The sequence below is a fragment of the Ictalurus furcatus genome, chromosome 6, assembly GCF_023375685.1.
Source record: "Ictalurus furcatus strain D&B chromosome 6, Billie_1.0, whole genome shotgun sequence".
Classification (NCBI taxonomy): domain Eukaryota; kingdom Metazoa; phylum Chordata; class Actinopteri; order Siluriformes; family Ictaluridae; genus Ictalurus; species Ictalurus furcatus.
The window spans coordinates 5524704-5551796 of NC_071260.1; the positions used below are offsets into that span (position 1 = coordinate 5524704).

The following is a 27093-nucleotide window of genomic DNA, read 5'->3' on the forward strand; positions in this document are numbered from 1 at the left end:
CCACCAATCCCTGAAATCTGTTCTCACATGGATTTTTGTGTGTGTGTGTTCGTTCATCCTAGATTGTTCAGGAGTCTCCGTTCCTCACCATGGACCTGTTGGAGTCATGTTTTCCGTATGTGCTGCTCCGGAACGCCTACCACGCTGTCTACAAGCAGTCGGTATCCGCTTCTGCATGAGAGCTGACCAGTCACATTCCCCATACACACACACACATACACACACACACACACACACACACAAAATTCCTCTCTAACCATTCTCAGTCTTACTGGAGCAACACTTCGTATGGGATCAAATCTTTAAAACTTCAAAAAAAAAAAAAAAAAAAAAAAAAAATTAAATAAAAAAAGCCGTTATTGACCAGGTAGAAGAAACTACAAGTTTTGTTTGTCAAAGAATAGTAACACTGAATATAATTTTTTGATGTTTTTCTTGTTTTAATTTGTTTTAATATACTTTTTTTTTTTTTTTTTTTTTTAGAGTGGGATGTGGAAAGGGAATTTGCAATGGTTTAAAAGAAAAAAAAAAGTATTTGATTGTGCGTGTTGTGAGAGTGGGCTGGGGTGATGTAATAAAACACTAAAGCACCACGTTATGCTAAAACGCTGTAAAACACTATGAAACACAGTGATTTCGGTGTCGTCCTAGCTCTAATCTGTGTGGGTTAATATGCGCATTCCTTCTCCGAAGTCTTTTTTTTTAATCACAAGTTTCATGGGTTTTTTTTTTTTGACACATTTGCCAAAATAATGATAGGACACACAGCATCTCATTTGATTAAGCAGAAATGTGGGTAATTACGTGTTCTAAAAGATGCCTATGGTGGTGTTTGTATAAAGCATATTATAATTTTTTAACTAACTTTGGTGATGCCTTGCAGAGACTCCATTGTAACTTTGTGTGGTTATGATAAACATTCGTACATATTTATTGAATGTTTATAAGTTGCTCCTCCTTTCCCCTCTCCTCCCCTCCCTTCCGTATTTCCCTTTTACCAATTTTATATGTTTTTGATTTTTTTTTTTTTTGGAGATGACCATGTATCTTCCATAACATTAAATAAACATTGGGTCATATGCACTCGACCCTGTGTGCTGTCCTTCTGCTTCAAGACTTTGTATTTATCACTGCTTGCTATAGGTCAAAGACAAAACATTTTTGAACGGTCATACAGTATAACAGAAGCATTTAATTATACAGTAAAATTTAAAAAATAATAAAAAAATTCCCTCAAAAACAAACCTAGTGAAAATTGCTAAATGTAAAACAAAGCAGCTGAGCCCTGGAGAGGCCACAAAAAAAATAATGCTAAATACTAAACTGATACTCTAACTAAACATTTTTAATGTCGATAGATGTAATGAAATTATTGAAATTCGTCGCTCACCCAAAACACTTCTCCCAGAGCGCTCCATGGCCACGTTATCTTTAGAGGAGACCGAAAATTTTAAATGTTATTAATTAGTGAATCCGAAATGGAAAAATTGAAAGTGTGAATTGGATTAAAAAAAAAATATTTAAAATAATAATAATAAATAAGTAACAAAATTAACACTTAGTCTTAGTCCTGTGTCAAATGTCCTTGATAGTTTTTTATATATATATATATATATTTAGTCAACCTTATGTTTTTTAATTATTAATCAAGATTTAGTTGCATTTTAGGCTTATCTTAGTCTTAGAAAACAGTATTTTAGTACCGTTTTAGTCACTGAAAACTGTAGACATTTTAGCCAGAAGATTGTTATTGATTACACTGGGGGGGACTCTAGTTGTGTAATATCTGTAAATATAATAAACATATAAACACCTCTTTAATATATAACAATATTGCACTTATTTCACGTCTCCCCCAAACACTGTTAAAAAAAAAGCAAGAAAGAGAGAATATCATCAAAAGAGTGACAGCCTTAGTGCTAGTGCAATAAAAAAAAAAAATGAAAGTGAAATTGTAAATGGTCTGCAATTACATAGTGCCTTTTAACCTTGGTGGTTAAAAGTGGTTAAACTGTATCTCATTCACCCATTCTCACACACACACACACACACTACAGACAATTTGGAAATGGCAGTCAGCCTACAACACGTTGTAGTCTTTGGACTGGGGGAGGAAACCAGAGTACCCGGAGAAAACCCCCAAAGCACTAGAAGAACATGCAAACTGTACAGTAAAAGCCCATAGTGTCTTGAAAATCTGCATAAATGACAGCTAAAATACTTTACAAACATTACCTATATCTCTATATAATATTGACCAAGTTTCTATTTGTAATAAATATGTAGGCCAATAGCTGTGGATATAATACTCTGTAAGCTGTGGTAATGAAAATAAATTAAGATGAATAAGGGCATTCAAAATAGATTAAACCTGGATCTTTTTACGTCCGTGCACGCAGCTTTATCCATATCGGAGTTTCTACCATCGCATCTGTTACAGTAACTGTTTGTTTTACGGCTCCATTAAGACTCCGTTAACTTCCCTGAGGTGGAATCGTTCCCATTGGCTGCAGCCTGTAGGTATTATGGCCAGTCATGAAAGTCAGCAGTGCGCACCCACACACACAATATATACCTGCTACGCTTATGTGAGGAGCTTGCATTTATGTGTGGAGCTCACTGAAAAAACAGTCTATAATATTATATCGATGAAAATAAAGAGAGATTTTGGTAAAAGAGAGATTATTTTTTAAACTACATTTTAGTGTAGTCTTTTTTTTGTCAACAATATTGCATGTTGATGTAGTCACAGTTAGTGTTTAATGATGTCTGTATCGTCTCGTCATGGGGGAAAAAAAGGTCGCAGACAAACATTTTTCATCATGGTTTTCGTTAACGAAATTACCACTAGAGGAAATAAAGTACATCATGTGTATGCATTAAGATTTTGTATTATCTCGTAACAATATTAATCTAAATCACATGTACGATTTTTTTTATCTATTTATCTTTTAATCAAAATCTTTTTATGTTCTATCCAGGGCTCTGTATAAATTTGTGCAGTATTTGAAATAAAATTCATGTCTTTACAAGATGCTCTTACTCTTTGAACAGTTATTATATTGAATGGCATATCAGTGGGTTGAATTTCTCTTTACCCCATTTACATGTATTAGACATTCTTGATTAAAGTTTTATAGGAAATGTCTCACTGTCTAGTATAAACATATTACATTAATTCATGTGTATTTTTTTTCCCTTGTGTTTTTGGCTTTGACTAATATACTAGGGTCATCACACCAGTATGGAGAATGTGTTGGTCCCCATGCCAGTTGAGCCATCCTGGCATTGTATACACTGCTATAGATGCTGTTCTATTGGTTGGAATCAGCCACATGATTAATTATGTGGCTTACATGAAGGTCAGGAGGTAACGTATAGGTATCATGTTCTATATACACCATATGACTAAAAGTGTCTGAACACCTGACCATTACACCCATATGTGGTTCTTCCCCAAACCGTTGCCACAAAGGTGGAAGCACACAATTGTATAGAACGTCTTTGTATGCTGTAGAATTACGATTTCCCTTCACTGGAACTAAGAAACATGTTCCAGTATGACAACGCCCCTGTGCACAAAGCGAGCTCCATGAAGACGTGGTTTACCAAGGTTGGACTGGAAGAACTCGAGTATCCTGCACAGAGCCCTGACCTCAACCCCACTGAACACTTTTGGATGAACTTAAATGCTGAGCACAAATCCTCACAGCCACACCCCAAAGTCTAGTGGAAATCCTTCATAGAACAGGAGGTTATTATAACAGCAAAGGGGACAAAATCTGGAATGGGATGTTCAAGAAGCACATATAAATGTTATGGTCAGGTGTCCAGAAACTTTTGGCCATAAAGTGTATGTGCCAGATTGAAATGAAAGTATAAGATACTTTTTATCTAAAGCTGAGTACCCTACATTAGCTTGCTGTGAAATAAGACAGTGTTTTCATTGGAGTCTCTTTAGTATTTTGCTAAAGAGAAATAACTAGTTCAATATCATAAGCTGTTAAATACAGCTAGCTGGCTAGCATTACAGTGAGCAGGAGTCATTTTCATAGATTACATCAAGTGCTAAATTGATGATTCTATCATCCTTTAAAAAAAAATATTCGATTAAATTTGATGCAGCAACATTGATACACAGTGGCTTGGTGGTTAGCTTGTTTGCCTCACACCTCTGGGATTAGGGGTTTGAATCCCTCCTCCGCCCTGTGTGCATGGAGTTTGCATGTTCTCCCCGTGCTTTGGGGGTTTCATCCGGGTACGCCGGATTCCTCCCCCAGTCCAAAGACGTGTTGTAGGCTGATTGGCATTTTCGAATTGTCTGTAGTGTGTGAATATGTATGTGAGTGTGCCCTGTGATGGGGGTGTCCCCCGCCGAGTTCCCTGGGATAGGCTCCAGACTCCCCCACTACCCCGTGTAGGATAAATTGTACTGTAAAGTGAAAAAGGATGGATGGATGGGGGTAACACACAGAGGCATTGCTGCAGTACTTAATGTTATTCAGGTTTTTAATAACCCAAAGAAGCTTAGACTGAACTAAGCACAAATTACCACAGAGATCGAGATGATCTCACATAGCAATAATTTATGATGTGTGGGGTTTATAATAATTTATGATGTGTGTGTATCAGCTAAAAGAAAAAGAAAAAAGAGAGAGGCAAATGATCTTAATCATACCTCCAAAGTTGTTACAGAATGGCTTTAATGACGACAAAGTGAAAATATTGGAGTGCCATCACAAAGCCATGACCTGAATCCCATCAAAATTTCATGTACTGAACTGAAAAAGCATGTCTGAGTTACACATTCTGGCGAGTATTGTGTTGTGAGAAGCTCGTGAGAGGCTACTCCAAGTGTTTGATTCAAGTTAAGCAATTAAAAGGCAATGCCACTAAATACTAACAAAGTGTCTATAAACCTTTGCCCCACTGAAAATCCAATTTAATAAATAAAAGCTGAAATAAATGTATCTTAGCTATTAATTTGAAATGAGCTCTTATGGAAATAGTGCAGTTCTAAAAAAAAAAAAAAAAATTAATGTCTTTAGCCTTTGTGTATGTAAACTTTTGGCCTCAACTGTACATCTCAGTGTGAATATATGATAAATTATATCATAATAGAACAGACCCGTCTGATTTGGGGAACACTGGAATAAACTATAAGGTTCATATGTAGTTCTCCTCTTTTTTTCCGTCCCTCAGTCTGTATTTTGGCTTTATCTTTATTTGATCATTATTGTGCCAGCCAGTCTGTTTGTTTGCTGTTTACACCTGCATTCATTAGACCAAATCCCTTTATCACCTCCTCACAGATGTGAACAGTTAACACCCTGTTAAAACACCTCCTGCACTAAATGACTGTAATTGTAGCAGCTGGTGTGGGTATAGACTACTGGTGGATGTTGACTTAACATGTTCATTGGCTGGCAGTGTAGTTGACCTGGTGTGTTAACCTCAACGCCAAAGGAACTGATGAGCCGTACAAATCATGTGTGGTCTTTGAGGTAAAACATTTCCTCTGAAGTTTGAACATTTCCCCATCATGGTCTGGTTTGGAAATGTGTGCCAAGACCTGAGTAGGTATGATTATAAATGCTGTCAGCAAGTCAGGGCTGCAGTGGGCATAATATTTATTTTACACCCATGTTAGTCTGAGTGCCTAACCTCAGCATGTTGTTTTCAAATCTAAATGCAACCATTTTATTTTCATGTACCTTAAATTAACCCTTTAATTAAGTGGTACTGAATATTGGTTTATTTATTGCTTCTTAAAAGCTTATGTTTGCACTTTTTGCACATGTATATCTGGTGAAATTCCATGTATGATTCATGCAGTATTGGCCCACGGTGTTCCTAACTTCAGTACACTCTGAACAAAATGGCTTCTTCAACAACCCTTTGGATTCCGCAAATAAGCTTTGAGGAATCCTTGTTTCAGAGAAAGGAGTGCTGTGATACCTTTTTAAGTGAGTAAAGTATTTTATCAAGGAGAGTAGATGTATTCAATTGTGTATTTTCATTATAAGACACAAGATGTCATTTACATTGTGGATTTTGTCAGTTGCTTAAATCACAATTGACTCGAGGTTAGTAGCAGCTCCAACACCAACCTGAGCAACAACAACAAAAAACAAAACAACCTGAAGTAATTAATATTTTTCTGGATTCTGCAAAATGAATGCAAACAAATAAGTGCATTAAATAAGGAATAACACAACAGACTGTGCTGTTATGGGAAAATAATCCACACAGTAGTGGAGTGATACAGCCCAATGCGAAGTGGATTAATTTCATACAACAACATGGTCTCGAGTGTGTTCTTCTGCTTACACCTCAGCAAGATGTCAACATTTACAATGTTTCATTCATTAATTAATGAAATATTACGCTTTTAAAATCTTTAGTATACATTTAGTGTTCTGGAAAGTCTGTGAAACAAGTTAGTTCCTGTTATGGGGTTGTTTTTGTTTTTTTTTAATGTTAAAATTGCAGCTTGTCATGGGACTGAAAAACCAGGAAGCACAAACTCTTCTTTAGCATGTCAGAAAACTTACTGTTACAAAGTGGTGACACTGGTGACACTAATTAAACTTCCAGGATTTTGGTATTTTGCGATCACTGAAATGAATGCAAAATCAAGCAAACTCCGCAATATTTGGAGGAGCTTGTAATTTGTAAAAAATTACAGCAGATGTTCCACAGATTTTCCACAGGCCAAGACGTGTCATGATGTCATCAGCTAAAAGGTCTCATTTACCAACAAACATCACTGTGAAAGACCGTGCAAAACAATTGTGCAATTTTGCCAATTCAAGTCGATTTCCGTTTAAAAAAAAAAAAAAAAACTCAACAAGTTGCATTGCAAATTTTGAAAAAAGCGGCAACAAAATCAAACATTTTTGTCCCGAACATTCACAAAAAAACTTGGTGAATCCCGTACGGATTGATTAGTCTTAGGTTATGTGGAGCATCCACCTTTCAAGTACCTGCGTATGAGCTGTTACTATAGAAAAAATAACGTCTTAGAACTAGCACATTAATATGAACTTATCGTTTGTTAATGTCCAAGCCCTGCTGCGGGAAAAAAATTAATAATCCACACATTCTGACCAATCAGATTGGAGAGTGCTGTTTTATAATTTGCCCTAAAAGTATTCACTTTGCAGTTGATTTAAGCATGCAGTTTCCATGATCCTATAAGCTTCCATCACTTGCATTGCTACATTAGCCTCGTAATCTTCAGGCACCAAACATGTCATTTGGGGTAAAAACAAAACTGAAAAATGAAAACTTTTCATTTTTGGCTGAACAGTTCTTAAAAAAAATTATGATTTTAAAAAAATCCACTTCATTAGCTCATGTAAATCTTTTTCTCATTTATAAAGCCAGTCACACAAGTGTGTGTGCGCACGCACGCACACGTGCTAGAAGACTGTTAAATGAGTCAGTGTAGTGCAGCTGTTTCTTATGGAGGCTACAGAGGCAGCTCTGTAACGTTGAATCAGAGACTGTCCTTAAAGACAACTGCCCAATTGTTGGTTAACTAGCAGTTTTATAATTAAAATCAGTGTTGTTTGGACAGCTTTGACTATTATTTGTACTAAAAGTGAATATAAGGTGACAGCATCAGTGAATGCAGTGTCTGTGTAGTTACATTACTTTCGCCACAGGTCACTAGAAGACAGTTTTAACATTCTAGAGTAAGCTCAGGTCTCTGCAGTGTGTAAGTTGATGGCCTAACAGTGGATTCCTGCATATGTGTATGTATTTATGAAGTAATTTGTAGTTTCTATGGCCAAAATTTTATCCTCCCTTAAAGCCAGTCACCACGGCAGAATGTTGTTTTTGTTTTTAATCGTCAATCTTCAAATATATTCCATAAACAATGTCACTCCCATAATACATAAAATAAAAGACTGATAACAAAATAATTTTATCTCGACCTGGCATGTAACATAAAATTATGTGCATTTTAAATCTTTCCATATTGAATCACTCATCACTGAAAAGCTTTTTCAGAAAGAATTTTTTGTGGTTGCTGTTTTCTCAAAATGTCACACACTCTTTCATAAGTCTTAAAACATTGACTCAAACATTGAGTGTTGAGCAGTTTTGATTTTATGTGATATGTTTTCATATTTTGTATAAACTTTCAGTGAAACAATTGCATGAAAAACATTAAGAAACTCTTATGTAAAGTTTACACTGTTGCAAAACAAAAAAATAATTCTAAATATAAACATTTGCTTCAAATTATGCATAATTAGTGCATATTTAATGACCTTTTGTCTCATTTGCACATTTTAATCCATATGAGAATTTTGTTATACAAAATATGCATTATAAAAATAATTTAATGTTACACAAAGTATTTTTTAACATAGGCTTTAACAGGTTACGTTTCATTTTGATGTGGATTAAGAATGGGGGGGTGGGACAAGCCCTTAGGGGGTGGTACCTGACCTTAAAGAGTTTTAGGAATTTAAAGTATCTTAATTGCACTATAAGTTTCCCTACAGGGCAGGGCTGTCACACTCCAGACCTGGAGAGAGAGTTCTGTTTTCTCTCTGCAACTCATTGTCAATGAGCTAATGAGCTGAATCATGTTTGTCAATTGAAGGTGAAAGAAAAACTTTGCAGTGCTGTGACCCTTTCTGTCTAGATACATACATACATACATACATGCATAGTGTATGTGCTAGAGAAATAAGGAGATGTTACATGAGTGTGTAACACCAACTAACAGAAAACCTACTTAAACTCAGTTCAAGAAGTGGCTAATAGCTGAATCAAATGGCTAATTTTAGCTGAATCAATTAGATAATCTTAGCTGAATCAAATGGCTCTTCTTGCAAGAATCAAATGGCTCGTCTTGGCTGAATCAAATGGCTAGTCTTGATTGGATCAAATGGCTAGATTTAACTGAATCAAATAGCTCGACTTGGTTGAATCAAATGGCTAGTTTTAACTGAATCAAATGGCTCGTTTCATACATAACCGTAAGTGGCGATGACAGTAAGTGTTTTTTTTTTTTTTTTTTTAATGAAAAGTTATGTTTTATAAATCACAGCATTTTTCTTATAGAGGCATGATAACCTACAGCAGGGGTGTCCAATCTTATCCGCAAAGGGCCTGTATGGGTGCATGTTTTCATTCCAACCAAGCAGGAGGCACACCTGAATCCACCTGTTTAATCAGTTGATTTTGGCTTTCAGTAGATTCAGGTGTGGCTTCTGCTTGATTGGAATGAAAACCTGCACCCACACCGGCTCTTTCCGGATAAGATTGGACACCCCTGACCTACAGCATATCATACCATGCAGTTTTCTTAACCCAAAATAAAGTCAGTCAGTCAGTTCAAACAAAAGGTGCCATGTTCCAAGTTGTCAAACACATCTAGATGTAACTATCAGGAAAAGAAAGTTGAAATTCTGATCTACTATCTCATATTCCTCTTTTGATCTTAAGTCCGAATGTATTCAGTGTATAGCAAAAAATATGAGAAGTGGCCTTGCTGTTCCAATATGGAAGGGCCTGGCTATTTTTGGGAAGGAAATGCCAAACTGCGCTGGATTTTGTAAAGACTTTTTATTTGAAGTTACAACGGATTTTTTCAGGTCGGTGTTGGTAAGGGTGTGTTCTAAATAATATAAATGTCAATATATATAAATGAGAGAGCTCCTGGATTAATGCAGTGTGTCCTAATGCTGTTAGGAGCTGAAGGAGAAAGGGAAGGTACTCATTGCTTGGCGATGTGATGGAGTGGAGGGGAGGAGGTTGGTTTGCACGTCAAAATCACCCAGGTCCTGCCCAGTGACGTCATTTGGGGACTACACCTGCGCGCGCACTCGTGCAAAGCGCTTTCTTATTGCTCGCGATCACTCCGAGCGCGGAAACGCAGAGACGACTCACAACCAATATTCTCCGTGGAGAGCTTTCTTTTTTCTTCTTTTGAACAAGTTTGCATTATAGGAAAGCGATGAGATTTGTGCATACACTCGCGTGACGCAGACGCGAGGAGTTTTAAAAACTTTTGTTCAGCGCCGGAGATCAGGAGCGCCGTTGCTTGATCTTATAGACTCTTCGAGATTAGATCATCGAGACGATGTGGCGTGCTTTTATCCCCGAGCTGGTGTGTGTGGTGGCCGTGGTGGCGTGCCTGGTGCTGGTGTGGTGTCCGAGTGCAGCGGCTCTGGCCGGCTCGTGCGAGATGGTGCGCATCCCGCTGTGCCACCCCATGCCGTGGAACATGACCAAGATGCCCAACCACCTGCACCACAGCACGCAGGCCAACGCGGTGCTCGCCATCGAGCAGTACGAGGCGCTGCTGGATACCGGCTGCAGCCCTGACCTGCTCTTCTTTCTCTGCGCCATGTATGCGCCCATCTGCACCATCAGCTTTCAGCGCGACCCCATCAAGCCGTGCAAGTCCGTATGCGAGCGCGCCAAGTCGGGCTGCGAGCCCGTCCTCAAGAAGTACAACCACACGTGGCCTGAGAGCTTGGCGTGCGACGAGCTGCCGGTGTACGACCGCGCGGTGTGCATCTCACCTGAAGCCATCGTCAAAGTAGATCCATCAGGTACACACCGACTCCAAGTTCACTGACCACCCCCCCCCCCCCGATTATCTAGTGCACTTCTAACAACTTAACATTGGCTGTGACTTACATTTGCACTCTTTTATCTAGAATAATATTCACACTTTCACACAAAATGCAGTTTGCCATCCAAGGAACACTCAAAGGAACTTCCGGGTTTTTTTTGTGTGTGGTGTTTTTTTTTAAAACCATTGTTCACTTTTTTATTTATTTGAAAGTGTTCTTTGGACATTTAATGGTTCTAGCTTTCTAAAGAGGGTCTACTTGGATGCAACCCTCTGGTGCAGGGTTCTATATAGATAAGACTGTAAAACAGCTACAGCAATACCATTTAACCATTTTGGGGTTTTACTGAATGGTTCTTTAACCATTTTTCTGCATACTGTAAGTGTTTGGGTCTTTGTGGTACAAAGAAAATGGTTACAGAACCACCAAGCAGAAGGATTGTTAAAATTTATTTATTTGTTTTTACAAAGGTTCTTCTGTGAAATTGCTCTAAAGAGTGATATCTTTGTTGGTATTTTGCTGCTTTTGCTGTTATTACTATTGTTATTGTTACAACTGTTTCTATTTCTTCCTTAAAGATAATTCATTCTTTCAAGACCCATCAAAATGCAGCCCTGGTAAGACAGTGTGTTGTCTCCCCCCTAACCCTCTCCCCCCCAATTGAACCTGTTTTCACTTCAGTTTGTATCCGTAGCGTGGTATTGTGAAGCAGCTTCACAGAAAGCTAGCTATAAACTATTGTACAGGTACATGTTGTTTGCCAAGATGACTCACAACTTAATTTATATATATATATATATATGTATGTGTGTGTGTGTGTGTGTATATGTAATGAGAACTAAAACAGTGGTCCTCAAGCCAATTATGTAGCTTTTAATACACTCTATTCACATACCCAGATACTAAAGGTAGAAAAGACACACCCTTATGGGTACCACTTCAGTGACACTACATGTATCCTGAAAAGTACAATTTAGTGCCTTTTTTTCCTGAGAGTGGAGGTGAATGAAAGCGACTGTGTTGAGGAAAAACTCTGTAAAGCATTAGGGAGAAACCTTGAGAGGATGTGATGTTCAAAACCCATTGCCGTGTGTTGGACATAGTGGACGTATGATTCATTGATTTTAATCCACTTTTTTTTTTATTATTATTATTCAGAAGGAAAACCTTATAGAGACTGGTCTCATTTTCCGAGCAGCCCCATGTGTCGAGAATAAAACCAAAAATATATTAATAAGAAGCACAACATCAAAATCAACAGCATATAATACAATCCACTAAGAATAAATGTTAAAAATGCATGAATTAAAAAAAAAAAAGTGATTATAAAATTGAAAGATAAACAAACAAACAAAAAAAAACATTAACAAGTACACCTGTAACTGAGAAGAATTTTAGGTGTATTTTGTAGATCCAGAAAGGATTTAAATGTCATGCAGGGATTTGCAGTTGAGCTGCTTAACTAAATACATATCATGGCATACAAGTTTAGAAAGCTTGTAATAATTAGACTATAATGTGTCCAGGCATCTGGGAGTGTCAGGAGGGTGGGTGGCGCATCTCTCACGCATGAGAAGTGCCCTAGTGGGATGTGGGATTCTGTAATTCTGCATGTTCTAACTGGTTGAGCAGTCTTTTCCTCTTCATCTTGACACATCTGTTATACCTCTGTCAGACATAATTCCCTGCTTTATTCATATTGGTTATACAGGCCAAGAGGGTCGTAGCAAAATGTATTTTCAAATAATTTTTCTGATTACGATTGTTGTCTTGGTGCAGGATACATTCACATTTCATTTTTATTCTGTTTCTTTGTAGAGAATTTGTAAAATAGCAGTCCAGTAAAACAGCAGTCCATTGTCTACCCAGAATACATGGGCGATGTGAAATAATTTTTAACCTACAATGGGGAATAGGGTTGGTAAAAAGGAATAGCTCAGGTTTACCTTGGGTAAAAGATCAGGCTTCTGCTGCGTAAAATGTCATGTTTACACTGGTAAAAGATCAGGTTTATGCTCCATACAGTCTCAGTCTTCTGCTGGTTAAATCTCAGCTTTACGCTGTGAAAAAGTTCAGGCTTATGATCTCAGGTTTATACTGGGTAAAATCTAAGGTTTACAATATGAAAAGATCAGGATTATGCTGGGGAAATGGTCAGGATTATGTTGGGGGAAAATATCAGGATTACACTGGGGGGAAAAAGCTCATTGTTTCTCTTCATTATAGAAATGAACCCTGACTTCGAGACAGAAGTGAACAATGGCAACTGTAAAGGAGTCAGTGGTACTTTGCACAGTTTTTTTTTCTCTTCATCACCTTTGCATGTGCATTTGATAACTACAGCAGTTTTAGACACCGTCCCCTCCGAAATTATTGGAAAGGCAAGGCCAATTGATTTGTTTGTGCTATACACCCAAGAAATTTCGGTTTGAGATCAAAATAGGGATATGGGACGAGAGTTTAGGATTTCAGCTTTTATTTCCTGGTATTTACATCTAGATGTGTTAAACAACATAAAACATATAACCTTTTGTATCAGATCACCCACTTTTTAGGTGAACCAAAAAATAGGAACAGGAACGGATAAGTTTTGAAGTAAATTGTAAATAATATTTGGTTGCATACTGCTTTTACCGCAGCCTCTTTCAGTTGTTTGTTTTGGGGGTTTCTCCCATCAGTCTCCTTTACAGGAGGTCAAATACTGCTCATCTGATTTTAGGTCTGGTGATTGACTTGGCCAGTCTAAAACCTTTCACTTTTCCCCCCTGATAAAGTCTGTTGTTGAGATGGCAGTGTGGTTTGGATCATTGTTTCTGCATGATGAAGTTTCTCCTGATTGATTTGGATGCATTTCTCTGTAAATTTGCAGACAAAATATTCCTGTAATCTTCTGAATTCATTCTGCCGCTAACATCATGAGTTACATCATCAATAAAGATTAGTGAGCCTGTTCCAGAAGCAGCCATGCAAATGCAAGCCATGACATTTCCTCCACCATCTTTCAAAGATGAGCTTGTATGTTTTGGATCATGAGCAGATCTTTTCTTTCTCCATCACTTTGGTAGAGGTTCAGCTTGGTTTCAGAACTTTTGTGGTTGATCTCCGTATTTCTTTGTGAATTCCAATCTGGCTTTCTGATTGTTACTGATTACTTACTGAGTTGCTTGCATCTTGTGGTTTGGCCTCTATATTTCTGCTCTGGAAGTCTTCTTCAAATGGTGGACTGTGATACCTTCACCCCTGCCCTGTGGAGGTTGTTGTTGATGTCACTGACTGTTGTTTTGGGGGTTTTCTTTGCAGCTCTCACAATAGTTCTGTCATCAGCTGCTGCTGTTTTCCTTTGACGACCCATTCGGTGCCTGTTGCTCAGTACACCATTGGTTTCTTTCTTTTCACAGGTGAAACTGAAGGCTAAAACCAAGAGTAGATGTTCCCGAGCTATTTATTCTTTACAGAATTAATGTAACAGAACACACCTGGGTTAAAGGAAACACCTGTCAGTCACATGTTCCAATAATTTTGCTCATCTACAAATTGGGTGGCCTGATACAAAATATGCTATGTTCTATGTTGTTTTACACGTCTACATATAAATACCAGGAAGTAAAAGCTCAATTTCTAACTCTCTTCTAATCTTCATCTTTTGACCTCAAACCCAAATGTTTTCAGTCTACAGCAAAAACAAATGAATTGGCCTTGCTGTTTCAGTAGTTTTGGAGGCGACTGTATGTATTACAGGGTGCCTGTGGGTCTTCTCTGAAATTACATTTTATGAAATGTAGGCCTAAAGTACTAACTTACTTTAAATTTGAATTTATATGCTCTGAGATTTTGGGCTATGGACATTCTGGTGTTTGTAACACTTGACACAAAAGTGACAAATTGTTGGTATTCTCCTCACTGGCCTGTTCATGCAGGTTTTAACAAGCATTTCAGTTCCCAGTATCTGCATTAGAGGCACATAAAATCACACAATCTGAACTTTTCAATATGAACTTCCACTTTTATCTTGAATGGCTAAGTACCAGCACAAAAAAATAAAACCCTTACTGTAACAGCCAAAATATAGAAATGTCAGTGCTGTGGATCAAATAGTAATGAACTACATCAAGCACTGAGCATCTTCAACCAAAAGTGGCAAGACAACAACAAAAATTCTTGCTGGTTAAAACTTGTCTGTCAACAACTCCGAAGCTCAGATTATTTATGTGCAAGTTATTTCAAGGACTTTTTGGTATTTAGTGCATCATAACTGCAAAGGTGGTCTTAAACTGTACTTTTAATAAAATATGAAATGTAACTTTAAGACACCTGCAGACTCCCTGTATTACATTTCTGACATTAATGTCCTTAAAGGTGCAATTCATGCTTTACTGAATCAAAAGCAAAGGAGAACATTTTCTGTTCACACTGCATGGTTGTTTGTGGCAAAAACAGAGAAACTAACACTGAAAGTTTGCTGGTTATTGACCTATAAAGATCTTTTTAGTTATTAAGTTCCTTATCGTTTGATAAGATAACCTATAAAAATATTAAGAGCTTATCTAATGATTAATTTAATAGTTGGCATTATTAACATTTTATTAGTTATTTATTCTAATTAATTTTATATAGATGTAAACACTCATGACCATCTGTGAGGGTCATTTGTGTAATCTGTGTTTAGTATTTAATTTTTTTAATTATTATTATTTTTACAGCACGTGTTTTCTGTTTCAGATCGGTGCAAGTGCAAGTCTGTGAAACTCGGCCAAAAAACCTACACTAAGAACAATTACAATTATGGTGAGTTATGGTGAGATACGTACAAGCAGATTATTAATTCCAATATGTGAACGTATACAAAGTGCTAACATCCGATATCCCCTCGCAGTAATACGTGCACGGGTGAAAGAGATAAAAACCCGCAGTCACGACCTCAGCGCTGTTGTGGAAGTGAAGGATGTACTGAAGTCTTCTCTGGTTCACATTCCTCGTGATACTGTGACACTGCACTACAGTTCGGGGTGTCTGTGTCCCCCACTTACTCCCAATGAAGAATACATCATCATGGGCTACGAGAACGAGGAACGATCACGGTACTGTTTCTTTCTTTGAGTCTTTATTTATGGAGTTTGGCACTGTACCCACTATACTTTATTATTATTATTATTATTATTATTATTATTAACAATAACAACTAGTACTCCTAGTAGTAGGAGGAGTAGTAAAATTATTATTGTTATAAATTTTTTTATTTCATATTCAGGTTGCTTCTTATTGAAGGGTCCATCGCACAGAAATGGAAAGACCGGGTGGGACGCAAAGTGAAGGTATTGCATGCTTGCATTTACAGCATTTGGCAGACGCCCTTATCCAGAGCTACGTACATTTATACATCTGAGTAGTTGAGGGTTAAGGGCCTTGCTCAAGGGCCCAGTAGTGGCAAGTTGGCGGTGCTGGGATTTGAACTCACAATTGATTGATCAGAAGGTGTTAATTAGTTTTCTATAACGGCAGTACTGACAGTAGTGTCTGTTCTATTTCAAATCACAGGTTTAAAATATTCTAATATGTTATCATTTGTACAGCAACAACTCATTCAAATGGACCCCACAAAGCCGTCTCACACACATTTAAGTAATAAACGACTTGTTTCACTTTCGATCATATTTTGGCTTTGGCTGGATGTTAACTTGTTCAAGTAAATAGTGTATGTTCACAGTTCTGCTGTATCCTACATGGTTGTCATACACTGCAGGACTCTCCATCCTGTGCACTTTAATATGTAAGGGGCTTGCTGTTATAGGAAAATAATCAAATCTCCACCACCAAACAACAAAAATATCTGCAATTCATTCACCCAAGAACAAACGGGTATTAAGCAGGAGCAAAGTTGCAGAGTCAGGAAATATTGCTCATATGTGATGCCTTTGCTTTTTTTAAAAAAATAATCATCTGCATGAAACATGATTAAAGAGTTTAACCGCCAAGTAAACCCTTAAAGATTCACTCATTCATTCATTCTCAGCTGACTTGTTATTCGTTAAGGTCAACGTTTTCTCATACGAAGTTTTTTCCCCACTGATGTTGAAGCCATTTTTTTTACAGCCTACAAAGGACTCAGATTCCCCGCAGCTAGTCCGTTATTTTCTACTGACTTATATTAATGGCGTCTTCTCTGTTTGGTAACACAGTGATGGATGAAAAAGTAAAATGTCTGTCAGTGAAGGCTTCGTGATCAGTTTGCTCTCTTCACACGCAGAAACCAGAGTGAGAATAGGCCAAGAAAAATGAGTGTGTATTGTGTGTTGATGAGGGGGGGTACATTCTGTTCTATGATGTGTACGCTGATGGTCTGCTGTGCGAACACAAAAAGCCTGCTGTATTCAAGACTGCAGGAGAATGAAGTGGCAGTGTGTGTTCTGCATGTGTGCTGCGAGTCTGAGCGACATGACTTTCTGATCTTTTTTTTTGTTGTTGTTTTTGTTTTTTTTCCAGCGCTGGGATCAGGCTCTCAGCAAAGGAAGGAAACGGGAAAATGACAGACTCGTTCGTCCCTGACCTCACTCTGACACGGACCAAACCCGACCACACAAGTATCTGAGAAAACTGAAAAAATTGCACTAATGTACGTACTTCTTGATGTGTAATGAGTTGTAGCAGAGATGTTTTTAGTTGTTGCTTTGTAAGATAATTTTTAACTATCTTTTTAAAAAAAAAATTATTTGCCTTTGCACGAACAAAATGTTCATTTCAACATTGCTGCACATGTGTGTGCGTGTGTATGTGTGGACTTTTTTGTGGGGGTGGGCTGGGGGACTTGATTCATGTTTGTGTTAGAAGTGAAGATGATGGGGATTCAATGGGGCATGAGGGAGCTTATACAAGAGCAGATGACTGTGTTTTCTAGCAGCAGGAAAATGAGAAACAGTGTTTGGACACAACACAGTGCACCATCAAGCCTTCATGTTCATGCAGCCGTGCTGACGTCTCCCCGTCGCTGGATTAAAACAAAATGGAGGGAGGAGGCGTTGTTTGGCACGAGACACAAACACAAGGACAAATCTGAAATCCTGAAAATAATTGTATCAGAAACAGAGACAAAATGTTTGTTAAGCATTAATGAATTACATTCATTTAAAAGGAATATTTTTGCATAATATCCCAGTAGTTCTGGTTTTGTAACTCTTAGGCACACATTTGATATTCTTGATCATGAGGACACCGTTAACGAATGAATGCATAATACATAGGATGAATGCCGTGGTTCATTAAAGACAGCTGTTTTTATATTGGACTGATTGATACAAGATGATTCAGCCTTGCTCAAACCGTTATTCGTCCTGCCTGTTATCACTTTTACTTCCACTATTAAACATATCTGACTGGTGAACTGAGTTACATGTTAAATGTTTATTAGATTAAGTTAAACAAAAGTCAAATTTACTAAATTTTACACATTTTCCAGACATGCCTGGTGTGTGAAGTTTTATAATTAAATTTTACACTGAAGCTATATTATATTGCTAAAAGTATGTGGACACCTGACCATCACACCCATATATCAGGAGCTGGACATCTTATTCCAGATTTATTCCCCCTTTGCTGTTATAATAACCTCCACACGTCTGGGAAGGCTTTCCACTAGATTTTGTGGCGTGGCTGTGGGGATTTGTGTTCATTCACTGACAAGAACATTAGTGATGTCAGACACTGATGTTGAGGAGTGAGGGGGTCTGGGGTGCAGTCGGAGTTTCAGTTCATCCCAAAGATGTTCAGTGGGGTTGAGGTCAGGTCTCTGTACAGGACACTCGATTTCTTCCATTCCAACCTTGGAAAACCATGTCTTCATGGAGCTCGCTTTGTGCACAGGGGTGTCATCGTGCTAGAACAGGTTTGGGCCTCTTAGTTCCAGTGTAGGGAAATTGTAAAGCTACACCATACAAAGACCTTCCAACTTTGTAGCAACAGTTTGGAGAAGACTTACATATGGGTGTGATGGTCAGGTGTCCATAAACCCTTTGACCATGTAGTGTGTATTATGATCTAAACAATTTCCAGCTTTTCTGTACGATTTTGGAGATTACAATGTGATGTACAGCATGATTACTAAATCCACCTTGTTAGCTACACAAGCCTCAGAGCTCCAGTGCTAAACTAAAGAAGAAAATGCCACACATGTCTCTGGTTAATCTACTATGTTTGCAGTAAGCGGTACATTTTATTTTTAACAATTTTTTTCTTTTTAAAATAACCTGATGATCAGAAACCTGTATTGGAGTCAGTAGAACAGTTTCTACCTAAGAAGAGAAGAGTGTGTGTATGTACCTTGTACGTTATAGGGATGGGGTTGTTTAATATCCAATTTGAACATGACCTTTTTGCTAAACCCCTAGTTTAATTTAGAAATGAACAAATAGCTCTTTTTCTCCCTGCAGTCAGTGCTGAATGCTCATTGTGTGTGGAATATTTCTGTGTGTGTGTGCCCAGCACAGTAATTCTTGTTCAAATTCTCTCATGGGGGTTTTACATAAACACATCCTGAGTGCCTCCTCCTGCTCCCTTCACATGAAAAAGAAGGCCATTTATGGTTGCATCAGTTAGTTTCATATTAACCTAGATCAAGAACCTTATGTACATGCTCTCTCTCTAAAAAGCATCATAAAACAGCGATAAAACATCATAAACCAAAAAATCTGGACATGAATCAATGTCCACGATCTCAATTATTTTTTCCCTGCTTTCATTTGTTTCCCTAAGACATGCATTTCCCACGGCCTGTGTTGACCGTGGAAATGGAGCTGCGGTTTATGCTCTGTATTTATCTGTCCGGAGAGATGGCTCAGAAATTACACCCCACCTGATTTATGTGACGAGGGAGTCGGCCAGTGCAATCATTTACTGCAGAGTTTATGGGAGAATTAACACGAAACGGAGGATTTACGGTGTTTAACTGGCCGTCCTGCCTCGCTTTATGGTTCCCCTGGTAAGTGATCACCTCAATCAGACCGTTTTTCTCCACCGTGCCTTACTGGCGAAGAGCCTCCACCATCAATCCGTTTAACACACTGAAATTACGCAGCATGTGGGAAGTGAGCAAAAGGCCGCAGTGGAAGTGAGCACCTCCTGTTTTCATTCCTTTCATCAGAGGGAGAAGGAATGAGGAGGATTCATCTCTGTCTTCTACCGCATCAGCATCCTGACACGTATTATGACTTCTTAAACTCTTATACCAAGTTTGTGTCAAAATAAGCCATTTAGAAATTCTGAAACTTTGTGTCTAGCTTATTTATATTACACACATAATATTTTGATACAATTAAAGTGTGTTCATAAATCTCAACCAAAAACATGATTTTAGGCTCCATGTCCATCACTGTTGCTTCTGTTGAGCTGCTGATAAGAGTGTTTTTATACTTGATCTGAATATTCGAATCCACACTTGGGTCTGATTCTGGGCTCGTTTGGGGAGTTATAATTGTAGCCGTTGGCTCCTTTATGTCCCAGGGCGCCCTCATGTCTGTGTTACCTTCTGGCTCTCCCTTTTAGTTACAGTATGGTGTCATAGTTAGTTTTGCCAGAGTCCCTGTTTGCACTCAGCACAGAATGTTCATCTTCTTAAACCATTACATGACAAGAGCATACCTAATAATCTGTGTTCTCTCTGCACTTGCTAAAACAGTTAACACTCCCAATCAAGTCCCAATCATTGAACAGTGGATAACTTTGCTTTGAATTTATAAAGTTAAAACTCTAATGACCATGTTTCTCAGACTCAAGATCCTTTCAACATAAGCAGCACTGCAGGACTCTATAGTATAGAGCTGTGATTCATAATGGCACTATCAGGTGTGACGCAGATGAGGATGGGTTCCCTCTCAAGGTTTCTTCCTCATGTCATCTCAGGGAGTTTTTCTGGCTTGCTCATTAGGTACAAATTTAAATCTATATCCGGATTTCTGTAAAGCTGCGTTGTGACAATTTCCACTGTCAAAAGTGCTATATAAATAAAACTGAATAGAATTCAGTCAAAAATAAAAGAATTCATTCTAAACCATGGATCTATTGTGCAATTCCATTCATCACTTTAAATCCAAATAATGCAATTGTGAAAATGATCTAAGATGAATAGGGTATTTGAAATAAATGTACCTATTGTTACTAATATTACTTATACTATATGGCCAAATGTATGTGGACACATGACCATCACACATATATGTACTTGTTTACTGTCCTATTTCAAAACTATGGCTGTTAATATGGAGTTAGTCCCCCTTTTACTGTTATAATAACCTCCAATGTTCTGGGAAGTCTTTCCACTAAATTTTGGAATGGATTTGTGTTCATTCAGGTACATTAGTGAGCTCAGACACTGTTGTTGGGTGAGGAGGTCTGGGGTGCAGTCAGCGCTCCAGTTCGTCCCAAAGGTGTTCAGTGGGGTTGAGGTCAGCGCTCTGTGCAGGAGTTGTCATGCTGGAACAAGTTTGTGCCTCTTAGTTCCAGTGAAGGGAAATTGTAATGTTACTGCATACAAAGACATCCTATACAGTTGTGTGATTCCAACCTTGTGGCAACAGTTTGGGGAGGAACCACATACGGGTGTGATGGGCAGATGTCCGCAAACATTTGGCCATATAGTGTACTACTGGAGAAAAATCTAAAGACATGACCTGAGTCAAAGGTATAGAACATGAGGGTAAAATGAGACCAGCTTTAGTTAGTGTGTTCAAGCAGGAAAACATCAAATTGCAGGATTATAAATGCAAGAGGAGGCACACAGTTAAATGTTGCCCACCTGTGCAAACCTGCTAAAGACACTTCAAAATTGCAACCAAAAGCTGCCTAAGCACATTTACAAGAAAATTTATTTGGTAGTTGCTCACATCACAGGAACTAAAATTGTCATTGGTTTCTCTGGTGAAAACACACTTTAGCCTATAGCCTCTATATTAACCAGAAGTTTCAAGGCATTTAACTTGACATCTCCAGTGTGTACATATATTGCTAGTTTGATTGTAATTTACTCTAAGCCTGTTGTAATTTTGTGTAAAACCTGAGGTCACCTATTCATGGGTCTATTGAGAAAAAAATTAAATTTAAAATATTGCATACAAATTAAAGGAAAAATCAGCGGCTCTGTTGTGCTGGTGTGATTTCGGCTCACTTGTCCCCTTAGTTCTGGTTACTCGTGGTGGCCCAAGATCTTACTAAGGTACTATGTCATTCTTGTTTTCACCTACAATAGCACATTTGCCTTAAACCTCCAGGGCTGGGAGTTCAATTCCTGCTTCCGCCCTGTGGGTGCAGAATTTGCATGTTCTCCCTGTGCTTTGGAGGTTTCCTCCAGGTACTCTGGTTTCCTCCCACAGTCCAAAGACATACGTTGTAGGCTGATTGGCATTTCCAAATTGTCCGTAGTATGTGAATGTTTGTGTGAGTGTGCGCGATTGTGCCCTGTGATGGGCTGGCATCCCACCTGTCCAGGGTGTCCCGCGCCTCGTGCTCTAAGTTCCCTGGGATAGGCTCCAGGCTCCCCGTGACCCTGTGTATTATAAGTGGTACAAAAAATGATTGAATGGATGGATGGATGGATGTGTCACACATTTGTAACTGTGGAACCAGACAGAGATCCAGAAGAGAGGAAAGGGCTCTGATAAAAATATTTTAAAAAGTGTTTTATTTTATTTGATGACTAGGAATTAATTTATTAAGAGTGCGCATAAAAACATATTCATAATTGAAAATTGTCTTTATAGAAGAGTCAAATTAAGGATTTACATGCTACATTTTAGCGCTAGATCGATGTCATTAGGAGGGTTTTTTTCTAATCGCTATAAACTACACATGAAAAATATTTACACGCCAAGTATTTAAACACCTTACTTGCCAAAAACCTCAAGCCTTTTCCAAGGTTTCACTCTGGCACTCTAGGACCCAATCATAACACACCTGACCTTTCTATAGGTAACTATATACACCCAGATTGCTTCAGCCCTTAAAGAACTGTTGCACTTCTGAGTTTGTCAGTTTTCTGTGGTTTCAAGAGCGCATATCCACAATCAGAAACATATGCTGAAATGTGTCAGAGTCATGGGCTCGGATTTGAGGTGTGCAGTGAAGCCCAAACCTGTAATTTCATGATGACTGTATATTGTAGGTTGTTTTTGAGTAAGTCTCATGTTTCAAGTCAGAATGCTTCCCTGAAATGTTATCCTCCTTTTACAAAAAAAAAAGTTACTCAATGTTCCATGCATATCTTCCATCAAATTTCATATACACAGCAAATTTCAGAGTCTTGCGTTAAGGTTAGATTTCTCTACAATCAGCTTCATTTTCTGTGATGTATAAAAACCTGTGCTTACTGTATACCAGAGTAGTCACAAATCTTGATAAAAAATTCTTAACACTCGGTTGTTTTCTAAAACATCTCATTGACCCCAAGGTCATGATCATTATTCTGCAGTTATTTCGAACCGCTCTGGCACTCAGTATCAGCTTGTTGCGGTTCAGTTCTCAGTGTGAACTAATCTGTTTCTTCACGGATATTCCCAGAACTACTAATTAAGCTTTGCACGCAAAGGCCTGCAGGAAGTAAAGTAAAGCCAACAGTCACTTAAAAAGAACTAACATAAGTTGATTTCATTTTTCCATCTAATAGTGTTATTATATTTTAACACAAACAATGTGTTTACAGGACAACAGAACCTGTAAGGAGTTTTAAAGTTCACCCTGTGCATATTACAGACGGTTTATAAAAATGATCAATTCTTCTACCTTTCACTGTTCTTGCGCTGAGTTTCCTCCTTCTACAGTATCTGAGACTTTTCAGTCTTTGAGTAAATTCTGTATTTACTGTTAAGTGTAATATTAATATTACTTAATTATTAATAACTCATCACTTTGAATGAAAAGTACCCAGGACCCAGGGTTAAGATTTGACTCCATGTGGTGATGTATTTCATTTTGAAACAGGAAGTCATCCATATAAAAGAGCCTTTCAAGATCTATAAAAAAAACAAATGTTCATGATATTTGATAGAAGTCAACGTTTACATATGAAAAATAATGCAGCACAGAACATTTACAAAACTGTGAAAGAATTTAAAATTTCACATCCCACTCTGACTTCCTGTTTTGGGGTAATGATGGTAGCTTCTACCTCAGAAATTTCTAAAGTGTAAATAATGCTATGTAAAACGACATAAAATAACACAATAGAGCTTTGCTGGTTCATACAGACCAAACATAACTCTAAAGACCTCCACTTTTCTGTCTGAAAATTCAATGTCATCAAAGTTGAGCTAGAGATGAGGCCAAAAGTTTACATACACCTAGGCTAAACACATTTAAACTCAATTTCTCACAACTCCACACATTTCATGTTACCATACATTTCTTTTGGCAAGTCAATTAGGGCATCTACTTTTTTCACATCAGAATTTTTTTTTTTAAATAATCAATTAGAGTCTCTTTAAACAGCGTGGAAGATTCCACAAATTGATTGAATGACTCTTAGCTTCTGATTGGCCAATTGTCGTAATTAGGAGTTAATTAGGAGCATACTTATGGCTGTATTTAAAGCTGTATTTAAAAGGGTATGTCTCAATAAGCTCCCTAGTTCGGTAGTCACGGCACTGATCAGGGAGTTGGCCATTTTAATGTCTGTCAATTGCAAAATCCTTCCAAAGTCCAGTTTTAAAGTCCAGTAGCTTGCCTATGATCGTGCTTGACATATTATGACAGATATGCATGTGATTAAGCAAACAAATTTATATGACACATAAAGCGTAATTTTTTTTTTAGTTTTTAATTTTTGGTGACATTTTACAATGCGAGTACGTAGACATGTCACCGGAATTTCGGATAGTATGCCAATTGGGATACAGAGAGTGCCTTTTTGCCCTTGATACCATGGACCAAGACCATAACAAAGGAATTGATGAAGGTGTTGCAGGCATCAGGGACCAAAGTATGTACATCCACCATTAAGAGAGTACTACATCACCATGGCCTGAAAGGTTGTTGTGAAAGGAAGAAGTCCCTACTGCAAAACTGGCTTACAACACCAGCTTGAAGTTTGCAAGTGATCACCAGCCTTTCTGGAGGCATGTTTTATTGTCAGATAAAATAAATATTGAACTGTTTGACCACAATGATCAACACTATGTATGGAGGAAAAAGGGTGAGGCTTTTAGGAACACCATCCCAACTGTGAAGCATGGGGGTTGCAGCATCACATTATAGGTGTGTTTGCTGGAAAAGAGACTGGTGCACTTCAGAAAATACATGGCATCATAAGGAAGGAGGAAGATCTAGAAATACTGAAGCAACACCTCCTGACATCATCCATAAAGTTAAAACTTGGTTGCAACTGGTTCTTCCAGTAGGACAAGTGTACCTCCAAAGTTGTAATAAAATGGCTTAAAGACAGCGGCTGTGGCTCAGGAGGTTGAGCTCGTTGTCCACTAATCGCAGGGTTGGAGGTTCAATTCCAAATTGCTCGCAATGCCAGGCTAGCGCCTTGCATAGCTGTCATTGGTGTATGAGTGTGAGTGAATGAGACACAGTGTAAAGTGCTTTGTAGAACTGCTAAGGTTAAAAAGGCACTATATAAGTGCAGACCATTTACCATTTACAACACAGTGCAAAGCCCTGACCTGAATCACATAAAAAAGTTAGTGGACTGAAAGGGAATAGTGTGTCTGAGCAAAACTGACTGTTACACCAGTTCTATCAGGAGAAATGAGCAGAAATTCCAGTAAAATATGGTGAGAAGCTTGTGGAAGACTACCCCAAGCATTTTTCTCCTTCCATCCATTTTCTGTAGTGTATCCCAGGGGGACTCTGAGCATAAGGCGGGGAACACCCTTGACAGGCACAGCTAGTAAGTAAGTAAGTGAAATGTATTTATATAGCACATTTAAACAAGGCAAAGCTGACCAAAGTGCTGAACAGAGTAAGAAAATGTTAAATAGAAAACAGAATAAAACCAAATAGAAACAGACAATAAACAATAGTAAAAATTTTATTAATACACCTAGGAGAAGAGATATGCTTTCAGCCTCTTTTTTTATTTTATTTTTTATAAAAATGATAATAGAAGGTGTGAGGCAGATATCCAGTGGTAATTGATTCAATAAATGAGAGGCAGCGACTGAAAAAGCTCTATCCCCCTTCGTTTTTAAATGGGATCAAGGGACATGCAAAAGAAACCTATCAGAAGATCTTAAAAATCTGCTAGATGAATGTGGTGTAAGAAGATCTTTGAGATAAGAAAGAGCATGACCATTAAGAGTTTTAAAGACAAACAACAGAATCTTAAACTGGATTCTAAAATGGACGGGGAGCCAATGGAGCGATGCTAAAATTGGGGTGACATGATCATATTTCTTTGCCTTGTTCAACAGCCTTGCAGCTGCATTTTGAACCATCTGGAGACGAGCAAGAGATGACTGAGGAAGACCCAAGTACAATGAATTACAATAATCTATACATGATGTGATAAAAGCATGAATAACCTTCTCCAAATCTTGGAAAGACAAAAATGTTTTAAGTTTAGAAATAATCCTTAATTGATAAAGATGCTTCATAACAACTGAATTTATTTTCTTGGTTAAGCATAATTCTGAGTTCAGGATGATACCAAGGTTCCTAACCTGGGAAGAAATTGAGGGGAAGTGATTACGAAGCTCATTAATGAGACCAACTCTCAATTTCAATGGACCAAAAACAATTATTTTAGTTTTGTCTTCATTAAGTTGGAGAAAGTTATTTGTTAACCATTTTTTAAAATATCGTCAATACAGTCCAACAATGGTTGAATGGAGTCGCCAGCTTTCAACGGTATGTACAACTGGGTATCATCAGCATATAAATTAAAAGAGACATCATGCGCTCTAATAATATTCCTCAATGGACACATATATGTTAAAAAGAAGTGGGCCCAGACTGGAGCCTTGAGGTACACCACTAATAATAGGAGCGGAAGATGAGGAGAAATTACCCAACGCTATTGAAAAGGACCTGTCTTTAAGATATGAGCTGAACCATTGTGGGGCAGTACCCTTGATACCAATCAAATACTCTAAATGCCAAAGAAGTATGTTATGATCTACAATATCAACACAGTATTTTTACTACCATCTACTGCCACTAAAGTGTCATTGGACATTTTTAGCAAAGTAGACTCTGTGCTATGATAAGAAGTGAAGCCAGATTGGAAAGGTTCCAATAACTTAGCTGAATTTAAAAACAGGATCAATTGTGACAGCACAACTTTCTCTAACAGCTTTGACAGGAACGATAACTGGGAGACAGGCCGATAATTAATAAAGCAATCTACATCCAAACCCTGTTTCTTAAGCAAAGGTTGAACAATAGCATGCTCAAAACAACTCGGGACCACTCCAGCATCCAAAGATGAATTTATCAACACCTGGATACTGGGGCCAATTACAGAAAAAGTTGCTTTTATAATCTCTGGGGGAACAACATCAAGTGAAGT

General features: G+C 38.0%; 2 protein-coding genes across 4 annotated transcripts in view; both read left to right on the forward strand.

The window, feature by feature from the left end:
- Positions 1-1102, forward strand: part of nckap1 (NCK-associated protein 1) — a 75209-nt gene extending 74107 nt beyond the window's left edge. For both annotated transcript variants that reach the window (XM_053626288.1, XM_053626289.1), the window contains exon 31: positions 63-1102. In XM_053626288.1, the coding sequence (XP_053482263.1) occupies positions 63-179 (117 nt within the window). In that variant the 3' untranslated portion in view covers positions 180-1102. The remainder of the gene's footprint in view (positions 1-62) is intronic.
- An 8587-nt stretch (positions 1103-9689) lies between these two features.
- Positions 9690-19848, forward strand: frzb (frizzled related protein). Of its 2 annotated transcripts, XM_053626290.1 has the most exons (7): positions 9690-10580; positions 11183-11221; positions 12831-12887; positions 15324-15389; positions 15478-15682; positions 15853-15916; positions 17085-19848. In XM_053626290.1, exons 1-7 carry the CDS (start codon positions 10106-10108, stop codon positions 17145-17147), a joined length of 969 nt encoding a protein of 322 aa, XP_053482265.1. In that variant the 5' UTR covers positions 9690-10105; the 3' UTR covers positions 17148-19848. The 2 variants fall into 2 exon arrangements, with proteins under 2 accessions (XP_053482265.1, XP_053482266.1); XM_053626291.1 differs by lacking the exons at positions 11183-11221; positions 12831-12887 and having other exon boundaries at positions 9691-10580.
- Positions 19849-27093: the final 7245 nt, after the last annotated feature.

Excerpts from the sequence above, each read along its gene's own strand:
- frzb (XM_053626290.1), top strand. The coding sequence starts at position 10,106 with ATGTGGCGTGCTTTTATCCCCGAGCTGGTGTGTGTGGTGGCCGTGGTG. Across the intron at positions 10,581-11,182 it reads CGTCAAAGTAGATCCATCAG|ATAATTCATTCTTTCAAGAC; the intron begins GTACACACCGAC and ends TCTTCCTTAAAG. Across the intron at positions 15,917-17,084 it reads GGGTGGGACGCAAAGTGAAG|CGCTGGGATCAGGCTCTCAG; the intron begins GTATTGCATGCT and ends TTTTTTTTCCAG.